The sequence below is a fragment of the Stegodyphus dumicola genome, chromosome 4, assembly GCF_044657685.1.
Source record: "Stegodyphus dumicola isolate Sdum_Otavi_A_Nest chromosome 4, ASM4465768v1".
Classification (NCBI taxonomy): Eukaryota; Metazoa; Arthropoda; class Arachnida; order Araneae; family Eresidae; genus Stegodyphus; species Stegodyphus dumicola.
In genome coordinates, this window is record NC_140771.1 from 99,136,356 (window position 1) to 99,158,007 (window position 21,652).

Here is a 21,652-nt window from a genome sequence, read left to right on the forward strand (position 1 = left end):
CAATTATACTCAGTGTGCAAAACGATAGTGCAAAAAGATAAATTGCCCATTATTCCAAATGTGAATTATTTCGTATTAGGAAATTGAAATGTATGCTGTTTAGGCAATTAAGAGAAAAATGTTGTAGGGACCTGGATCTATAAGGTATTTCTCCCGCCTTCTTGGTGTTCGTAGTGTGGTGGTCTGCACACTGGGCGCGTATTCCAGAGATCCGTGGTTTGATTCCAGACGATGATTTTGTATTTAATTATGGCAAAGCACACGAGGGCTATCTGCCTAAGGGAATTGATGCCTTTGTGGAGGACTTTCTAAGGAAAATTGGCTCGTATACCTGTTACACATAAGGAAAACCACGAAAATGCCCATACAGCCAGCCCGTTCGCGGGATTCGAACCTCGGACCGAACTACCAGTGTTCAGCGACTTTACCGCTCGGCCGCTGGTGGGCCTTTGATTCCGCACGAAGGCGTTTGCTTATTTACATCTCTCTTGCTCCAAAAATTCCTAATGTCTCTACAGCTCCAGCAATCCCAGTTATTTAAATTTAAAATTTTTATTGGAAGACTTAATAAATGTTTTTTTATTGATCTATTCTTGTAAGTTTTATTTTAGTTTTCTCTGATGGTCTACTGTAGGTCCATGTGATCCTTACAGGAAACATGGTTATTTCTTTCTTCACTTCGAGCTTGGGTAACTTAGCGGGTAGTAGAAAAATTAATTTTATATGTGTTGTCACTATCCGATTGGATTAATTAATTTTATCTGAACTGATAACTGACTTATTACTTGTGGGATTTATCCTTTCTGGGTGTTTTGAGCTGTTCTGTGTTATATTTAAATGAAAAGTGTTTGTGGCTATCCCTGGAGTTGTACTGAAATTTATGTGTTTTCAGGAAATTCAATGTATTTAGTTTTAATTTAGAGTGAGATAGCATTTTGTGGAATAAAAAGCTGAATTGAATTTTCGAATTTCATCAAAAAATAATCTTACGAATTTACCAAATCCTTTCATTATAGAGACTTAAAGAATATGAGCGTTGATCTGATAAACTTTATTTTACTCTGATTTATATAATTTATCTAACTTAAAGTCTTAGTTTTACAATCACCAGTTACTTAATGAGTCTAGATATTGTTTTTATGAAAGTAGCGTTTGGGTGGTTTGTTTTCCATTTTGTCGAGGCACAAAGAGAAAGTTGCGTGAGCAGGCAGTTTAAAGTAAATTAATATTATAACAATTTTTTCTTACGTAACACTATTGGTAGGCAATTTGGGTTTTTGACAGCTCACAGTAAATTTCGTCTCTCGTTTTATCAACACCATTTCGTTATTAATCCTTGTTTCCAAACACCTGTGGCGACATCAGCTATGTAATAAAAATGATATAATTATAGACAAATATGTAATAATAAAAATTTCACATTCCTATCTTTTTTAGTTATTTTGGGTAACGGTGTTTTAATCAAGGAAAGTGTTTAAGCCCGTGCTATCACATGCGGCTCTGTGTTCGATATATCATACTTTCTTTTAGTGTTATTCAGGGTAGTACACATTTTTGCACATGGAAATTAAGAACTTTTAAGGACTTTTAAGCATCATTAATAACAAAATTAAGGACCTATCAGCAAATAGGAGTTAAACAAATTAAATTCAATCGGCTTATATCTGAACTTTACTTTTGTAATAACGTTCTAGGAATAAAATAAATCCGTAAGTAGAATGCATTCTTATTAAACATAATTTAATAAACATAACTGTAAAATAAATTTGAGAATAAAATCCACTTTATAAAATTTATAAAGTAACATTAAATATTTTACACGTATAATAGTTGGACATATTTGAAAGAAGCTTAGGGACATTTAATTTACATTTTATTAGCAGCTTTATGTTGATATTTTCTTTTATGTCTCATTTTGCCGTGTACTTACTCAGTCTAGAGGATTAGTAAATAGTAGGTAGATTTTATGTCAAATGACATAGGTTAAAATGAGAAATAAAATCATAATCAACATGATTCGTAACAAAAAATTAGCTGTTGCTAGTGCTGCTGTTTACCTAGAAAGAAACCTGTTGATAAGAAAAACCTGAAAGTCTAATGTAGGCATGGTTGGCAAGTTCTGAAAGTTAGTTGTGCTTCGTCTGTCTGAAGTAGTTAGTGATGTACCTTCATATAGTTTCTGAGATTGTAACCTGGTTAATATATTTTAAAGTTCCAATAAACCACTAATGCAGCAGAGGTGATAAGTTGTTTTGTATTATTTTAAGTCTCAATAAATAAGTTTGCAATAGTTTATACATTTTTGTACTGCATTTTGTGGACACAGTAATGATTAATGAAAAGCAATAACTTGCTTTAATACGCAGAGATAACTTTAAAGGTGAGCAGTTAGTTATAAATAATGAAATTAGGTAGTTAAATACCCATAGTTATTATAGATTTACATGACCACCATTAGAATCACAATCTAATAACACTTTACTGTTTAAATATGTGTAATTTATGCCACTGATTCTTAAACAGTATTAAGAAAATTACACATTAAAAGTTACAAACAAAATATTTATGCGACTTTTTAATTCGGAGTCTTCCCAGACATTTTGGTTAATTTATATCAATTTTCTTCTTTTTAAACAACTTTTCTAACAATTAGAAATCTGTTTAAATACACAAACCAATGTTCTTACTAGTTTCTGTGTGGTTTATCTTCTAACTTGCCAATCTCACAACAGTGTACCTAAAGAAGTTTTATGTGATCTGGTAAAACTTCAATAATCCAAAACCTCTGATAGACATGAAGCAAATTATCGTTATGTCAGAAAGCGTCACATAAAGATTTAAATAAACCTCTTACTTAAAAAGAACTTGGAACATATGGACACGTTCTTATGTTGACAAAATAAACTACAGCTTGTGGTGATGCAATTAAAACAGGAACAGCCAAATTAAAACTAAAAATATGGACTAGTAGTCAAAGACTACACAATTTAAATTTAATCTAAGGTGGCTCAGTAAGTTTATCATAGGAGCAAATTCAAATATTAGCAACGATAATGCAAAAATGAATAATTACAAATTATCAGAGCTGGCAGGAACTAAGACAACATCCAAGTGGAGGGCAAAAACATTCTGTCTTACAATCCAAAAATCTCAGTTTAAAACTATCTGATTTGCATAATGATGAGGAAATGGAAAGGAGGAATTATAGTTAAGGACTAAAATTCTAAACAACTGATTAATTTGCATAATAATAACTGTACATATCTTTGAAGAATAATTTCCTTCCTCTTTGTGTATTCAGTTTCTTTGAAAACGTTCCCTCTTCACTTTAGACTTTTAGGAATTAAAGATTTCTGTTATTCTAAAAAACCAAATGCATTTAGAATATAAAGAAAAAGGCTAATAATTTTATTTAAATATGAAATCATATGTGGTAAGGGCTGATTTCAGAGCCAATGAGGCAGAATTTTTAGATTTTAGTGACACACCGAGCAACAAAATCTAGAAATGGCAAAACTTTTAGAATTTAGGACAGGGACTGGGAGCAGAATTTAGGAAATTATTAAGCAGCATAATTAGGAAGGCACTAGGGTGGCAGAATTTAGTATCGACAGATATTGCATCAGGTGGAAAAATGCCCATCGCCAGCCCTGTGTATGATCCATTGAGACATATAACGCGAATTTTTTAAATTGTCAGTTTTCAATTTTTTCATTAATAGAAAAATTTCTTTTTATAAATGCCTGTCCATGCGAAAAGATTAGAAACATTCTTATATTTTTCATTCTTGTGTCTAATGAAAAGCTGAGAAGATAACGAGAAGATAAACATGTTAAGAAAAAGACTTCTAAAAAGACTTCTAGCCTCAGAAGTACAACATTCAAATATTATATTTTCATTGTCCTTCCAAAAATTCTTCACAATGTAAGAAATTTATTATAAAATTTCTGTAAAATACATCCATTATGTGTTAATAAACTGAAGACATTTTTTATTTTGTCACATTTTTCTGGAGCCTTCTAGAATTGTGGGTCTGTAAATCTTGCCTTCAAATCCTTCTAAACTTTCCAAGTTGCAATATCTAAAATCTTAAAGAAAAATTACCCCTACCAATTCTGTAATAGAAAAAAGGTCAGAAATATTTAAAAAAAAATCAGTGGAAAAAAGTGTAAAATTAATTTTATAGAGAAAACTGATGCATATTCTGATAATTTTGAATATTCTGAAACAATTACATGGGAAAACTTCTTACCACGAAAAAATTTAAAGGAATTTTTTTTTAATTAATTACATAGCTATTTTGCTTTTGCTATGAATTGTTCTGTAAACTGTGCTTTATAGCATTTTATTACCTTGTTTATTTTTCATATTCAAAATGCTGTATAATAAGTCACCAAAACGGAAAGTAATATCTCTTCGTAATATGACAGCAAAAAACATATATGTTTTATTTTAATATTATTTCTTAAATATAACTTCAATATATTACTATTATTTTAGTTAAATTTATCAATGTTATAATGTTTTAAAAAATCGTCGAAAAATTCCGAGATCTTCGATTTAAAAATTTTCAATGAAACTGATATTAAAATTTTCTGAAATGTTGATAAGTCACCAAATTTGAGCTGTTTAATAAAAGAATTCACATCCACAAAAGCAGAAAGTTGTTTAAGAGCTCTTCATTAGAAAAAAATGAAATAATTTTGAAATATTTATGTTTCACGCTTTGCTCAGAAACTCCAGTATCCCACCTTTCATATTAGAAACTGGAACAAATTATAATAATTTTGAAATGCTTATGTTTCTCGCCTTGCTCAGAAACTCCAGTATCCCACCTTTCATATTAGAAACAGGAACAAATTTTAACCCATGAACAGATTCAAAAGATAGTCATATTTATCAGTGAATCGCCAAAACTATTCTTCCAAAATGATAATTCACACTCAAAATAGCACTTGTAAAAACAAGACAAAAATTTCAGCTGATTAAAAATAAAGACCTTCTGACGATTTTGGCTGAAATTAAGGACTTTTAAAGACCAAAAATCGATTTAAAAAACATAAGGACATTTAAGGACCGTACGAAACCTGTTATTGTTCAGTTGTATATTTTATTTAAAGAACTTAATTGTATTTAAAAAACTATAAATGCTCTAAATAATTTCTCGTGTAAATTAATGGCAATTCCTTTCTTATTCTAAGCTATTCCACCTTGCGAGAAGTTTCACAGGAGCACGGTATCTTCCTTGAAACAGGAAGACTGCATACATAGTTAGAATATTTTTGCATGCACAAAGAAAATTACATATCGAAAGAGACAAATGTGGCGAAATATGAAAGTGCAGCAAATGTTGAACTTAATGTTGCTTAACCTAAGTTAAACAATCATTTAATTTAAACTAGTCTACTTACCTAATCGTATTCCGCTAAAAAGTTTTCATGATGTTCTCTCAATAGTTTTAGCATGATTTTCAATTTGTCAATTTGAGGAAGGATGGTTGTCCTGCACAAAAGTAAATTTCAACACGATTATCTAAGATATAATGCAATTAACCATGCAAAGTTTATACATAATATAAGGTGAAAAATTGACTGTAATGAGATCATCACCTGAAATGATATGTTCCAGGTACTTGTCCAAAAGCACTTCCTGGTATGACGAAAATACCTGCATTTTCAAGAAGCTGCATTGCGTAGAAGAAGTCAGGAGTTTGACCCATACTCTAAAATGAACAACATATTATTCATAGAAATTTTTAAAATTTGTTAAGCTATTATGTGATATTAACGGTTTTCTTATTAGTTCTTTGTTTTTTATATGCTTTATAATGAACATTTTCAGAAGTATAAAGTAATCTTAATTTGCAATATATTGAAACATAATAGTCATGTTTTTGTGAAATGACAAAACAACTTAACATGAAAGAAACTGAAACGGTATTTAATTTCAATTAATTTCATATAGATTTAATTACTGCCTTTTGAAATAAAGTTTCTGGCTTTACAGAAATTTTCGTTGCAAATTATAGATCCTATTTGTCATAAAATCTTGCTAAAATGAGCTAAAGACAGAGAAACTACTAAAATAGCATTAAAATGCTAAACAAAAATGCATAGAAATAAATTAAACATACTCTAGCCTTTTCAATTGCTTTCTGTGGAAGAATTAGACGAGGGAAGGCATACATGGCTCCAGCAATTTCATTACATTTCATTCCTTTCATACTTCTAAAAGTTTTAGCCACTAAGATTGCTTTTTCTTTAAAAGATTGCAATACTGCATTCTTCTCCTAAATGAAAAATGCAAATAAACGTTAATTGGATAATTTTATATAAGCTTCAAATAAAATTAATGCTTTTTTATGCTAGAAATAATTAATATTAGTGACATAATAAATACTGTGCGTCACGGAAATGACAACATTAATGTAACACAAAAACAACTATAGTAATGGATGGAGGGCTTATCAACTTTAAACTTAGACTAACCTTAAATAATATTTGCTATATTAACCTCTTTTGCACTGCTTTTATGCAAGAGCTATAAACAATTCGAAAGTCAGCAAATGATTCATGTTTCAAAACCACAGAGAACATTTTATTTCAAATTAAATAGCCTGTTTAAATAGTTATTATCAAAACATGTATTATTTTAATAAGTGCAGCCAAAGATTAATAATAATAAAAATGGTGAATTGTTTTTATTGCATTTAAATGGCTCAGTTTTTTAATGAATAACAGTGTAAAGTTGCGCGCTTCCAACCTGCACGCAACAAAGTGGTGACTGCTGAAAACTGGAAATTAGACAGAGTCTTGAGAAGGGTTTAAGTCCCTTTTTATTCAACTTTAGAAGTTACAAATGCGTGCTCTTGACGCTCACAAACTACGCCGACCCGGCGGTAAAATAAAAATAAGAAACTAAAAAGAGACACTAACAAGTAACCAACTACGAGGCTCTCTAAACGTAACTAACCTCACCGCGTTTTACAATACCGCTGATAATTCAGCAAACTCTGAATATTACGTTGAAAGATTAACAATTTGCCGAGGCAAGCACACAGGCCGAAACGCGTGGTTATTCAATTTCTAACTAGCCACCTCCACACTCGTGAAGCAAGAAAGCACCCTTTCGAACTCGTTTCCTTTCTATTTAACTCAGAATACTTCCGCTGATAATTTGAATCCTTGCGCGTTCTACTAACATTTACATACTCTGGCATTGGCAGTTCCAGGGGAAAGTAAGGCTTGACAGGAAAGATGGTTTAAACTTAAAATAAAAGTTAGTTAAAATAAATATAAACCCTACATTTGCCGCTGCCAGAATTTGGAAAACTTGGAAGCAGGTCCTAGAAACGACCTGTTGAAAGGTTTCTACAATTCTGAACTAAATTTTAAGAGCCTCGTTTACATAAAAAAAAAATATTATCTCACAAAAGGTATAATAAAATTTCTGTGTATGCTTAATTAAATCTCTCTTCTTACAGCAACTTTTCCTGGACTTCAGCAATCAATCTTGTTCTTTTCCTTCCAGCATCTGGAAGGAATAAATATCAGTATCTTTCTAAATACATTATAATTTACACTTTCTGGACACTGAATAAATTTTTGTTTTTAAACGATTTATTTTCCTTAGTTACTGCTTAATTCACATTCATTCAAGTATTCAAACATTAATTTAACTTTACCCTGGCTCTCCACCATGTGTGGTGTCAAACGAGAATATTCGTGTTTTAGTATTGCAACACTTCCCCTAACCACAATGATTTGTTAGAATTCAACGACCAAATAGACACACCTTACTCGACATTCTACAACTCGATGAGCTACTTTAACATTCTTAAAATTCAAGTGTAGGTGGAGAACCCTACAAAACACATTCATTCAAACTTCCCCCTCATTCATCTTTAGACATGCAGGCTTTCGCTCTAAAGCATGATTTTATCTCCAGTTTAATACTTAAATTTGAATTCATTGCTTTTGAGCATTTACTTTTAGCATCTAAAATGTTATGCTTCTAGACTAAATTCTACTTTTACATAACTTTCAAGTATTTACGTATATTTACAAAATTCTAATACATATGATTTTTACAATTTACCATAAAATGAATAAGTGTGTGTGTGTGATTATGGCAAAGCCTCGAGGGCTATCTGCCTAAGGGGAGGGATGCCTTCGTGGAGGACTTTCTAAGGGAAACTGGCTCGTATACACGTTACACATGGGGAAAACCACGAAAACGCCCATGCAGCCAGCCCGTTCGCGGGATTCGAACCTCGGACCGAACTACCAGTGTTCAGCGACTTTACCGCTCGGCCGCTGGTGGGCACAAAATGAATAAGAGAAAAATAAATTTTTACTTTACGCATTCTTCGCCAAGCTGGCGGCACTGAAACTAAAGTTATTATTAATACAAGAATACGAAGTTATTTTTATCTTCGGCCAAATTTTGGCTTTAACATAACAGAATTAGTCTTTCGACCAACAGAAACTGCTTGTTCTTAGATTTTACACTGAAAAAAAATAATACTTTTGCCTTAGCTAAATAAAGTAAAACAAAACTAAGTCTCAACCGAGACACATTGACTTTCGTCAAAACATAGAACTTCGTATTTACGCATAACATTTTGGAACAAAAGAAAAAAAATATAGAAGATTTTAACTTATCTTTGAGTTTTCGATGATTAGAACTCCGTCATTCTTTTCTGACAGAACTGCTCCCACGTTATAGGTTTCATGGACGTCAGTCTTCTCCTTAATGACCTCCGAGTGTCGTCCATTTTAATTTTTCTTTTTCGTCCTCTGCATGCTGGCCTCTTGGAGTAGTAGTCGTCGGGTTGCTGTCTTTTTCGTTTTTCCCCTGGACGGCTGGTCTTGGCGTCCTCCGGTGTGGAGTCATTCTTGAATTTCTTCTGTTGGTGCTGGTCTTTTCGTTCCTCCTGCTGTCTTTTTATTTTCGGGAACGGTGGCCTTGTTTGCACCTGACTCTCTGGCCCTGGGAGCGTTCTCCTTGATGTATAATTTCTACTGCGATACGTTGTAAGTGGTGTTTTCCTCTTTACCAAGGTTTCTTTACGCGGCGGCCTTGCTTTCTTGTTTTTCTTAAATGCTGGAGTTTGAAAGTTTTTATTTTTTCTTTTTGGTACCGTCGTCCGGGTTGTAGAAGGGCTAGGTTTCTCTTCAGTTCTCTGCTTCTTGGGTGGTGGAACGGGTGACGTTATTTCTGGACCTTCTACTTCTTTTACGCTTGAGTCCTGCAAGAAACTTTTAAGGATTTCAAAATCATTTTGATTTTAGTATTTTTTCACCTGGTCGGGACTTGCTTTACAGATTTCCCCTCTCTCGTTCTTAAGGTACAATACGACTCCTTTGATTTCCTGAATTACATAGGGGCTTTCAAATTTTGGAGCTAACTTTGCAGTAAAATTGTCTGGAGCACTTGATAAAGAAAATTTCCGCTTCAATACTTTATCCCCAACTTTAAAATCTGCTTCACGGCGTTTTCTATCGTAATATACTTTTTGCCTATTTCTTGCCGTATCCGAGCTTTTAAGCGACTGGTCAATACGTTTTTGCACATCTTTCTGTTTAAATTCTTGCTCTCTTTGTTGCACAAAGAATAATTTATCCAAAGGTGTAATTAACTTTCGGCTTAAAAATAATTCTGCTGGGGTTTTTCCCGTAGTATCGTGATTTGCCGTTCTTAAAGCATAAGCTAACTCATGTATGTAGCCATCCCAGGGCTTGTGATGTGTGCTAACGTAACTGCGAATTATTTTTACAATGTTTTTATTAACTCTTTCTGCTATGTTTGCCTGTGGTCTATACGGAAACATTTTGATATGGCGTATGCCAAGTCCAGTGCATATGTTTTCAAATATTTGACTAATGAATTGTTTACCGTTATCGCTAATGACTTTTATCGGTGCACCGTATTTTAAAATGCATCTCTGTAAGAATGCATCTGCGACTGTTTTGACTGACGCGCGTTTAAGTGGAACAATTTCTGTCCATTTTGAAAAATGATCTACAATTACTAAAAGAAAACGATTTTTTATTTAACTCGCTCTGGGTGAAAGGACCAAGAAGATCTATGCCTAAAATTTCATTCGGAAATGTAGCGCGAATGCTATTTAAGTACCCTGCCTGGCTGTAATTAATATCATTTATTAACTGACATTGATTGCAGGACCTGACATAGGCAGTTACTATTTTGTATAATTGCGGGAAATATACCGCCTCGCGTACCCTTTTTAAAGTCTTTCTGACCCCTAAATGACCCGCTGTTTCCGCGTCGTGTAATTCCGTCAAAATGCTTAATCGAAGCGAGGCTGCGATGACTGGTTTGTACTCGAGATTTTCCTTTGTTGTTTTCGTATAAAATAATAAATTATCTATTATTTCATAGTTTTCTGCTCTATTTCTCTATTTCTTATCGCATCGATATCTGTGTGTTCAAAGCTTTCGGGGTCTTTCAAATATGCATAGATACTTCCAAATTCAGGATCAGCTTTTAGTTCAGCGATAATTATATCTCTAGAATCTAAAATTTTTGAAATCAGCACAGCGAATTTAAGTTCATTACCTTCATCGTCCAGTTTTATACGAGAAAGTGCGTCAGCTACATTGTTTTCCTTACATGGTTTATATTTTATTATTAGATTATATTCTTGGAGTTTTAAAGCCCATCTTATTAACCTGGGCGTTAGGTTTTTCCCCGAGTAAAGTCTACCAACAGCCGCATGATCCGAAAAGACTGTTACTGGCGCTTTGCCGAAATAAACTCGAAATTTGTGTACAGCCATTAATACGGCTAATATTTCTCTCTCTGTAGCTGTATAATTCCTTTGTGTATGATTCAGCGTTTTACTAAAAAATGCCAGAGGATGGCTATTTTGCATAAGAACCGCACCCACAGCATAGTCCGACGCATCTGCTGCAATTTCCAGGTTTTCGTCCCCCTCCAGGAATTTCAAAATAGGGGCATTGATGAGCGCTTCTTTTAATCTTTCAAATGCGGTATTTGCTTCCGCTGTCCACGTGAATTTTCTTTTCTTTCTTTTAATTACTAACAGGAGTTCAACAATATTAGCGAAATCTTTTATGAATGACCGATAATAAGAACATAACCCAAAGAAAGAAGAAAGTTTCTTGGCGGTGCTGGGAGGTGGGAAATTCTTGATAGCTTTCATTTTTGAATCTTGAGTTTCTATACCCTTTTGCGAAATTTTATAACCCAGATATTTAAGTTCTTTAGTTGCGAACTTGCATTTTGAGGCGTTAATTGTAAGACCGGCCGCTTTTAATAATTTAAAAATTTCTTCTAAATCTTTAATATGTTGTTCCAACGTACTACTCGTTATAATTATATCATCTAGATAGATTAAAGTCGATTTTCCTAGGGCAGGCTTTAGAACAATGTCCATAGCTCTCCGGAATGTTGATGTGGCCCCACACAACCCAAAGGGCATGCGTAAAAATGCATAAGTGCCCGATTTTGTTATAAACGCGGTTTTATGTATGTCTTCGGGTCTCATAGCTATTTGATAGTAGCCAGACGTTAAGTCCAAAGTAGTCATGTATCTAGTAGATTTAATCTTTCTAATAATTTCCTCTATAACCGGTAAAGGGTAAACTGGAAATTTAGTAATACTATTTAGTTTTCTGTAATCAATAGCAAACCTCCAAGCCCTTTTATCCAAAGGAGGAAACTCGTTCTTTTTCCTACATAGTACGACTGGACTCGCGTACTCACTATTTATGGGCGTTATTATTTTGTTCTTTAACATTTCCTGAATATGTTCTTCGATGATTAGGTCTTTTTGTTTATCATAACGATACGGTTTAGTCCTACAAGGTTTGTCGGCAGTTAACTGTATCTGATGCGTAACTATTTGACAGCTACTAGGCCTTTCTAAAAACAAGTTTGAAAAAGTACTCACCACTTGCTGGATGGCTTGACTTTCATCGTCATTCAAATGGCTAAGGTCAACTTGCGGTTGTTCCACTGGTTCCACCTTCCTCCGGTCCATCTCCAGCACAAGAGAACTGTCCTGAAAATTCAATTTGGCCATCGCGGCCCTTAAAAACTCCATACCTAAAATAAGAGGATTTTGCAAATGTTTTACTACAAAAATTAATACTTTGAGGCTTTCCTTTTTTACCTAAATGTTTAATGATAATTTCCCGATGCAGTGACAGGTTTTTCCTTGCGCCGCTATAATTTCTGTGTTTTTGTTTTTAAATAATCGTAACCTATAAAAATTCTTCTTGAAAAATGTATCACTCATAAAATTACCTTCTGCTCCTGTATCGATGAGGGCTTCTACTGGTACATCGTCAACCAGGACTTGTATAATTGGTAGATGTGAGTTCTTTACGATGACCGTATTTAAATGTCTTTTTGAGGGTTTTTTTAAAACTTCCGGGGTCTGGACCCTCGCTTTCACAGGCCCCTCTACTCGTTTAAAGCTTTCCTTTCAACTTCTGCCTTCTGGGTACGCGGACGTTTGTTTTCAAATTTCCTTTTTGGGCCTTGACCTTCGAGGTTCGATGAGTTAGCTTGATAGCTCTTTCCCCATAAGAGCGGTTTGCATTTCTGGTCTGCTCATTTGAAGATTGCCTTCGGATGCTTTGAGAACACGATGCCCCTCTAGCTTTTTCCGCTATTCTGCGATTTTGAAACTTGACCGCCAATTCGAAGAGCTCCTGCAATGTGTTTGGGTTTCTAATTTCGAAGTAGTCTTGAACAGCAGGTAACAATCTTGGTAAGATTATTTCAATAATCTCATACAGCATATCCCATACAGCATATCCGTCAGTTTAATTTTTCGCAGAATAAAGTCCGTTAACTCTTCTATATCCCGTTGATAGAAACTATATAGTTCGGCTTCTAGCCTTGCTCGATCTTTCACTATGGGGAAGGCCTGTAATAACGATTTTTTGAAATTTTCAAATGTATATGTCTGGCTTCCGAATTCCCCTAATAAAAATTTGCCTATATTCTTCCACCATAGCGCGGCCTGTCCTCTTAGTGCAGATGTGGCGATGACAACTTTTTGTCTTTCAGGCACAGGGTAGAGCTGAAAGTGATTGTCGAAGCTTTCTAGAAATATCGCCACCGAATTTTTTCCGTCGAAATTGACGTTTGGCTTGATTGACGCTCTCAAAGTCTGGACCAGGTATCCAAATCCTTCCAATTGGCTTGCCATTTCTTGTTGTTGTCCAGTAAGTTCCATCCAATTTTCGGCCATTTCAGTTCAACAAGTGTTCGGGCGCCAATGTAAAGTTCCGCGCTTCCAACCTGCACGCAACAAAGTGGTGACTGCTGAAAACTGGAAATTAGACAGAGTCTTGAGAAGGGTTCAAGTCCCTTTTTATTCAACTTTAGAAGTTACAAATGCGTGCTTTTGGCGCTCACAAACTACGCCGACCCGGCGGTAAAATAAAAATAAGAAACTAAAAAGAGATCCTAACAAGTAACTAACTACGAGGCTCTCTAAACGTAACTAACCTCACCGAGTTTTACAATACCGCTGATAATTCAGCAAACTCTGAATATTATACGTTGAAAGATTAACAATTTGCCGAGGCAAGCACACAGGCCGAAACGCGTGGTTATTCAATTTCTAACTAGCCACCTCCACACTCGTGAAGCAAGAAAGCACCCTTTCGAACTCGTTTCCTTTCTATTTAACTCAGAATACTTCCGCAGATAATTTGAATCCTTGTGCGTTCTACTAACATTTACATACTCTGGCATTGGCAGTTCCAGGGGAAAGTAAGGCTTGACAGGAAAGATAGTTTAAACTTAAAATAAATGTTAGTTAAAATAAATATAAACCCTACAACAGATAGATTAAATTTGTAAACTCAATAACGTATGGAAGATAAAATATCTTATTTTGGACAATTGCAATACATTTCTTTTGAAACAGGGAGATCATTTATTTAAATTTGGCATACAAATATCTTACACTTTGCCTAGTGGGAAAACTTTGCTTTTAAACCTCTGAGTTTGTTAATCAGAATTTCATTATGTTCGCACAAAACATAGAATAAATAAAATAATTCGGAATTCAAAATTCTCATTTCAAGGTGCATATTTTGAGATGAAAGATTATAAGTATTCAAGAGTGTGTGGCTGTAGGTGCAGCTATTTTTTCCATAGTGGGAAAAGCATACGAACTTACCAACATACGTACAAGTAGAGAAATATATGTATACATACATACATACTTACTATTGTTAAATAATAGAGGTGCGGATGTAAAGAACCATCTCATTTAATATGAAGAAGAAGGGTAAGGAATTTCTATGGAATTGTTTAATAGTTTGTAAAGAAAAGAAAAATTGTAATTAACCTTAATAGATTTTTCAGTGCCTGTCCATGAGGTAAGATAATTTACTTTAATCAACGCTCTTAAATGGAATTTTGTTTGTTTGATGCAACTAATGTTTCATCTTAAGCAATTAATTTACCAATCCTTATTCCATGAAGATTTCACCATTGAAAATAGCACAAAAGTCCAACAATCATGAAATCCAGCGTTTGATGCTCGGCTTTTACGCCTTATACACCAGTATGAATAAATAGATGCACTTATTTAGCTGAAAATACATGAATAAGATTGTTTTGTTTCCCTTTTCAGTACAGGTTTCTCCAAAGCCGACACAAAACTGATAGGCCACCAGAAAGGCTTTATTTTGATGAAGATGGTAACCTCTATGAAGAGAAGAGTGAGAAATTATATCATGTCCAGCTAGAAGATTCATGATTCGAATCCCAGCAAGGACATAGTTGATTTTTCATGTTGCCTAGTCCGAAACATCTAATAGACGCTGCAGTAGTGCCCGAACTATAAGCTGTTACTTTCAAATTGACATTAAAAAGTCTTTTCACATTTCCTAATATTTTCGATCGCATCATGTATAGCACTAATTTTCTCTATCTTATCTGAGATTATAATTCAAGTCAGCCTTCATTAGTGCACTTTTCACAAAGTGAAACGTACGCTAAATGAAAGCGAAGTGAGTAAAACATTTAGGGTACTAGCTATCTGCCGCAGGATTTTTTATCATGGTTACGAGACAAGCGAAATGATGTAAAATGATCCTGAAGTGCCTATTCTAAAGTAACAGACTATAAAATGTAATGGGAAATTATTCTCCATTATACAAATTTGGTCAATAGAGATTTTTGTCATCTCACTAGCCTTTTCAAGTGAGGGAGAATACAAGGAACTATTGTATTCTTTCGTACGAAAGTGGTTAGAACGTCCAGCTGGTAACTGGAATATCTACGGCTCGAATCTTGGCAAGGGTACAACTGATTGTTTTTGCCTACTATTGCCTCTGAAATATGTAATACTTTCTACAAAGTCATTACCCAATGCATAAGTCCCGCCCCGCAGTGGTTTTGCACGTGGACTTGTGCTTGGTAGCTCAAAAATTTCTTCCGGAATTATAAGCTATCCAGAAATCAAATGCTTAATACTTGATATGCTTAACTTAATGAAACACTCTGCACGCAGCAGCTCATAATAAACTACCGTGATGTGTTTCATTATAAATTACATTGAAGGCCGCAGAATTTTTATTTCAAGAACAATTACTCACAACTTTATGATGCATCCTGATTCATTTCATCGACATTCAGTCTGAAACTGGTAATCGGTTTTCTGAGTCAATCGCTGGTATCTGTTTTTAAGGTTTTGGACATACATATATATTACTGGAAATATGTAGAATACGTAGGCATTTTATACAATGCCGAAAATTGGCTGGCCAGTATATGAAACGACTAACATTTCACATATTTCCTAGGTGTTCTATAAAATGCCCAATGATAAGTGGGCAAAGTGTGGAATACATCTTCAATGTGTTTGGAAGGCCCTACATTTAATGCGTTCATTACATAATTTCATACATTTTTTACATTTCCATACGTTGCTTTCTTTAATAAGAAGTGTATAAATTTTGTTTTCTGTTTAATTTTTCTTAAAGTAATTTTGATAAAAGTTTCATCTTGACTTACGTATTTTATTTTTACTTACGCAAACACATTTATTTTTCTTAACGTATTTTCTGTAAAAGTTTTTTAATAGCATTCTTTCATTATTTTTTGAAATAACATTTGCATTTTTGATTAAGGAAAGTTTTTTAAACAAGTCTTATCAAGACCTGTTTTCATAATTTGCCTAAATAACATTTGTTCAATCATTAGAATGCCCATATTTCACTTTGCCTAGAAATGTCAGGTATTCTGTAAAATATGTAAGTATTCTATAGAATGCCGGCATTTTACACAGTTCCGCTAACATAATATGTAGTAAGAATATGCCTTCCGTGAAATTGCATCAAATAAGTAAATTTCACTATTAATTACAAAAATTAAGACTTGCAAATCAGCTTCGCATGGGTGGTATTTATCTTTCAATACTTGCGACTAATGTAATATATGATTACTATCAGCATATCTGTTAAGTGTCTTAATAATATATGTGTACTTATCAATACTTAGAATGTTTGTTATAACCAACCAAAGTATTAAAAATTTTGTTTGGGGTAAGATAAATAACATTTTAATCATGAATGCAATTAGGTATTAATAATTTTATATGCAACGATGTCATGAGTTCATTAGAATCAAATATACGCAACCGTTAAACGCCGAAATTCATCTCGGGAGCTCTGAATACCTTTTTATAAATGTGTTATTTAATGGAAGAAACCTATATACAGAAAATTTAATGCATGGAAACATCGGTCGAAAAGCAATAGAGTTGAATGCGTTTACCGAATTTGAATGCTTTATAAATATAAATTCAGCAAAAAATTTGTTATTTTTTTAATTAGGCACATATGCAAACTCCTCATCCGAAATGCTAATATAAATCTTCGATTGCGTAAATTTTCGCGAAATGTTAATGTAAATCCCAGGCCGAGAAATATTTGCTTATTATTCCACTACCGATTCGCGAATTTTGCACTTTTTCCCAACGATAAAATTACTTTTTTGTCTATAATCCATTAGACAAATTTTGCTCATACAAATGAGGAAAGAAATCATTGTAAGATCCCCGAAAGAATGCTATATTTAATGCCAAAGTCTGTTTTAAACAGACCCCCAATATATACGTAACGCTTTTCAAGTATCTGCATTATGATATTTACTAATAACATGAATAAAGTTTCAAAATATTAAAAGCATAACATGCTAGAGCGTTTAAATACGTACTTTTACATTTCATGGCAAAATTTTATTGCAGGAAGTACGATAATAAAAACAGGTAATTAAGAATGAGATTAATTTGACACTAACCTTCATAAAGAGATCATATGAGGGTTCATTTTCCCGAGGAGGGTTGACAACACAATCCATTGCAGCCTGAAATAAAGAATGAAATTCTAAGTCTGTTACACAGAAAAAGAATTTTGGATACTCTAGTATATCTCAAAAACTTCTAACTTACTTGTCCTAAGACACTGCTGCACACACGCGCTGAAATACATTTCAAGAACATTTTTTTCACTTCAGGATCTACATTTATTAGTTCGCAGTAACCGCCACGTAATCCACACCTGGTAAAGCACAATTTACAGCTTAAGTTAAACTATATTTAAATAATAAAATCAGATGATTGATCGTATAAGGATAATGCATAAAGACATTCGAACATGACCCGGACTGAACTGTAACCTTTGCGAACTGTAACCTTGGAAAACATGTCATTATTCGAAGCTATTTCTCTTATGTTGTGGTGTGTATTCATAAAGTTCTGGAAACTATTTTATCCCTTCCTCAGTGAAGGTATTTACTTAGATATGCACCACAGCTTAAACTGGGCCGAAGTTTGGCTCCAGTACTTCACAGTTTTTGACGTAAATCATAATTCTAGTCAGAGCACATCGGAGACCTAATTAACGAGTTCCCTGTACTTCTTTTCTGTAACTAAACCACAGTCTCAGTAGGAAATTCTTTTGATAGCGGAAGGTTTATTTTAGTAGTAAGTAAGTCTTAAAAATCAATTCTTACTTCTGAATGTATGCTAGTCTTTCGGCGAGAAACAGATTTTTGACGGAAGTTGAGACTTTTAAGGAGAAACCTTCTCCTATATATGTCAAAGGATTATTATCGAGGAAATGAAGTAATTTTATGGAAGCGGATAAATTTTGCGTTCCCGAAAGTACTACTAGATATCATCCTGATCATGCACGTCCAACGTTTGCGATTTCTCACGCAAAAGAGTACTTGCAGACTTTTTGGAATGATGTAATGAAATAAGGGGATGGAGAACACGAACACCGTCCCTTGTTCTGAATCTTACACTTGTTCTCAGCTTACAGATCGAACCACGGATTTAGAGAAAATTTCTTTTACCCAGCCAATGTTCTGCTTCAGAGCTATAGTTATAACAGCAAGCTATCGTGGTTAGCAAGTGTTAGAATCTTTTTTTGTTTTCATATCTGCTCATCTCCTTTAAAATTTCCTTGCATGCCCTCAATACTGTTTCTAACATTTTCTGTAGTGGCCGCTTCAATCGATTTACCTTTTGTCAATGGTGTCCTCGGAGAAGAAAAATTGTTTCTTCGACCATCCCTTGAAATAATACATTATAATTGCACAATCAGAGCTTAAATTCAACCGTAGTCCGGCTGAGTTGTTTCTTTGTTTTTGAGTGAAATTGTAATTCCTTTCCGAGTCTGAAATAAAACGATGTCTGGTATTTTGGTTTATTAAGTATTTTATCATTAATTTAATAATTGATTAAATTATTAAATTAATAATTGATTAAATTATTAATTAATTAATTATTAAATTAATTCATCCCTTTCCATTTTTTGAATTTGAATTTGAATTATTTTATTATTAGTCGAAAGGGGCAATTTGCCCAAAAGGACTATTAATTTTGTTTTGGCATTTTGCACCGATTAACTTTCTGTGTTGTTTCACTTTTCAAATTGTCGCCACCAAATATTATCGCCCTGTATTATATTTCAAGAATTAAATAACAAATTTATGTATGTTTCTCACATTTTGATAAAACAACGGTACCTAGAGCCATCAAATTTTGAATAACGTAATCTTTCACCGAATATGGGCATCTGGTAGCCCTAATTTGGAATTTGTTTTATTATCAATTTTATATTCTGTAAAACGAATTTTTAATTAACAAATTCAAGGATTTCAAAGCGAGCAATGGCAACATTGTACAGAACAAGCATTTTTATCTGCACGAGACTGTGTATCGGAAATTCTAAAGATATCCTCATTTTAAAATTATTTTGAGATATTGCTGTTGAACAGAATTTTATGGTTTAAGTGCGAAGAACATGATATTTAATAAATAAATGTAACACAGAAAACGTTAAAAGAGCGCTCCTTTGGACGTAATTTAAAATCTGAAACCTTTCAGATTTTTTTCAAGAAACTCTTAAAAATTTTATTTATTTATTTTTTTGCTTTTCTCTGGCAACCTTCAGTAGGGCTTCAATAGAGCACTTCTACTTCTTAGGCTTTTTTTCAAATGTTTTTCAGAAAGTGTTGGATATCAGTCTCATAGATACTGGTGGCTGAATCTGGATTATTACGAACGTATTGGCAGCACGTTCTACCTAATTATGTGTAACAGACACTGTTCCGCATATCGTCTGCAATACTTAATTAAAATTTGGGACAGCGAGTTCTACTCACTAGAAGCTTAACAATAATCTGTAGTTCTACAGACCGAACTTTATATTACTACTCGTTTAAATTTCTTTCTCAAGTGTCGTATGCGATTGATAAAATTGAGCTCCCATTGAATTCTAAGTGGCACATGAAGGTGGAATATTGCAATCATTTTCAGTGTCGAAGGAATGGCTATGAGAAAAATCCAGAAATGTAGATGTAGCAATGCTTTTATAGTAAGATAAACATACTTGCATGCTACTGGTAATAAAAGCTATAGCAAACGCTTAGTTTTGTAATCCTTAGTTTGAAAATGCACAATACAGCACTCACATAATGTTGGTCTTAACACAAAAGTGATCTATAGGGACCCAAGTTACCTATATGTATCTAAGAGGTTCCTTAGGTCAGTGATCAACAAGTAACTTCCGAATGAACAATCATTAAACGATAGTTGAAGCAATTGTGAAAAATCTGATCTAGTTTCAAGACAGCAATCAAGTACACTCATTATTCCGGCGGCATAAATAAGAACACCAGGAAATCTGTTAAATCTATAAATAAGATCTATTTATTCGGAAATTAATTGAATTAACTAAGAGTGTGGTTGACAAAATTTAACATGTGGTGTAGTTTATTTTTCATTTAAGTTTCCTAAATAAATTATGAAAACGCCATGTATATGATGTTTCCGTATCTCTATCTTGACTAATGTTGAAGTGTTTCGAAATTTTAAACACACTCCTAACCACACAAATAATATATATGAACATTTCCTAAGGTAAAACATGACCTAATTATGTATATTCCTAATTACCTAATTATGTGTATTATTCCTACTCTTGATTTTTACTTAGCACTCACCTAGTTTATTCAACTATAAAAATAAAGGAAGAATAAAGTAAAGATTCAAGTTGTATTTGTGAAACTCGAGCTATATGAAGTTTAGGCCAGACATTATTCTATTGTACTATTAGCTTATATATTCACATATATTCCCTCAAGAATCAACATGCTGACATTGACATGATCAACATGACATATTTTTTATCACTAATTATTTTGCATTTCAGCTTATATTTCTTTACCTTCTAATGGGCTTATCAGACTAACGACGCATACCGCAGCAATAAGAACACTTTCTGAATAGCATTTTCAGCTTAAGTTTCATTTCCTAACAAGCCCCCAATATTTCATGACGCTACAGATAAACTACTGTACTGCCAGTTCTCTTTCGCTTAGGAAACCTTCTGGGAAAAGCTTCTTGTCGCCTTTCTCACTAATAGGACTACCAAGGTTTAACTTTGCACAAAATAAAACATATTTCTATTACATTTTTTCTCATATATATAACATCTGCTATTTTTCATACACATAAAATCTACTATATATTTATTTAAATTTCACGTCATTATATTTGTGGTGAGAAATCGAGAAACTTTCAAGATAAATCTTCTCAAGAGGTATTTGAAAAATGAACCTCATACAAAAAGTTCCACAAAATTTTACAATTATTTGAATTACACAGGTTGTACCCTCTGACACATTTTTTGGCAAAGTAAAGAAGGTTAAAATTTGAAAAAGCATTTTCACATGAAGTTTTAAGAAATTAAAAAATTGTATTAAAAAAGAAAACAGATTCTATAAACGTATGAAAGCATACTGAAATCAGATATCTTACTCGCCCATATATCCTTTCGATGCAGACATAAAAGAAGCTAATTCCATACTTTTGTAAGATTCTCCTAATTCCATTAATATTTTTTTGAATGAGTGAAACTTCATGCGATCGGCATATATATTGTCTTGATAAACCTATAACAAAATAAAATAGCATTTATATTATTTCTAGGTGAACTTATATTTTAATCATAATCTAAATTGCATTCCAAACTTCATTGTTTTAATGTACATACATACATTAATTTCTATCACAATAACATTAAGGAATATAAGAAATATATATTTAATATAATTAAAACAT

At 33.3% G+C, this 21,652-nt stretch overlaps 1 protein-coding gene across 6 annotated transcripts in view; it reads right to left on the minus strand.

Moving 5' to 3' along the window:
• LOC118200740 (alanine aminotransferase 2-like) overlaps nt 1-21,652 on the minus strand; it is a 114,460-nt gene that overhangs the window by 13,750 nt on the left and 79,058 nt on the right. For 4 of the 6 annotated variants that reach the window (XM_085815263.1, XM_085815260.1, XM_085815264.1 and 1 more), the window contains 6 exons: nt 21,350-21,483; nt 17,471-17,579; nt 17,320-17,385; nt 6,134-6,289; nt 5,610-5,722; nt 5,412-5,502 (listed from right to left, as the gene is read on the minus strand). In XM_085815263.1, coding sequence (XP_085671389.1) covers nt 5,412-5,502; nt 5,610-5,722; nt 6,134-6,289; nt 17,320-17,385; nt 17,471-17,579; nt 21,350-21,483 — 669 coding nt within the window. Of the gene's footprint in view, nt 1-1,248; nt 1,366-3,963; nt 4,116-5,411; nt 5,503-5,609; nt 5,723-6,133; nt 6,290-17,319; nt 17,386-17,470; nt 17,580-21,349; nt 21,484-21,652 lie in introns of those variants that run through there. The other 2 variants (XR_015040721.1, XM_085815262.1) reach the window with 2 other exon arrangements.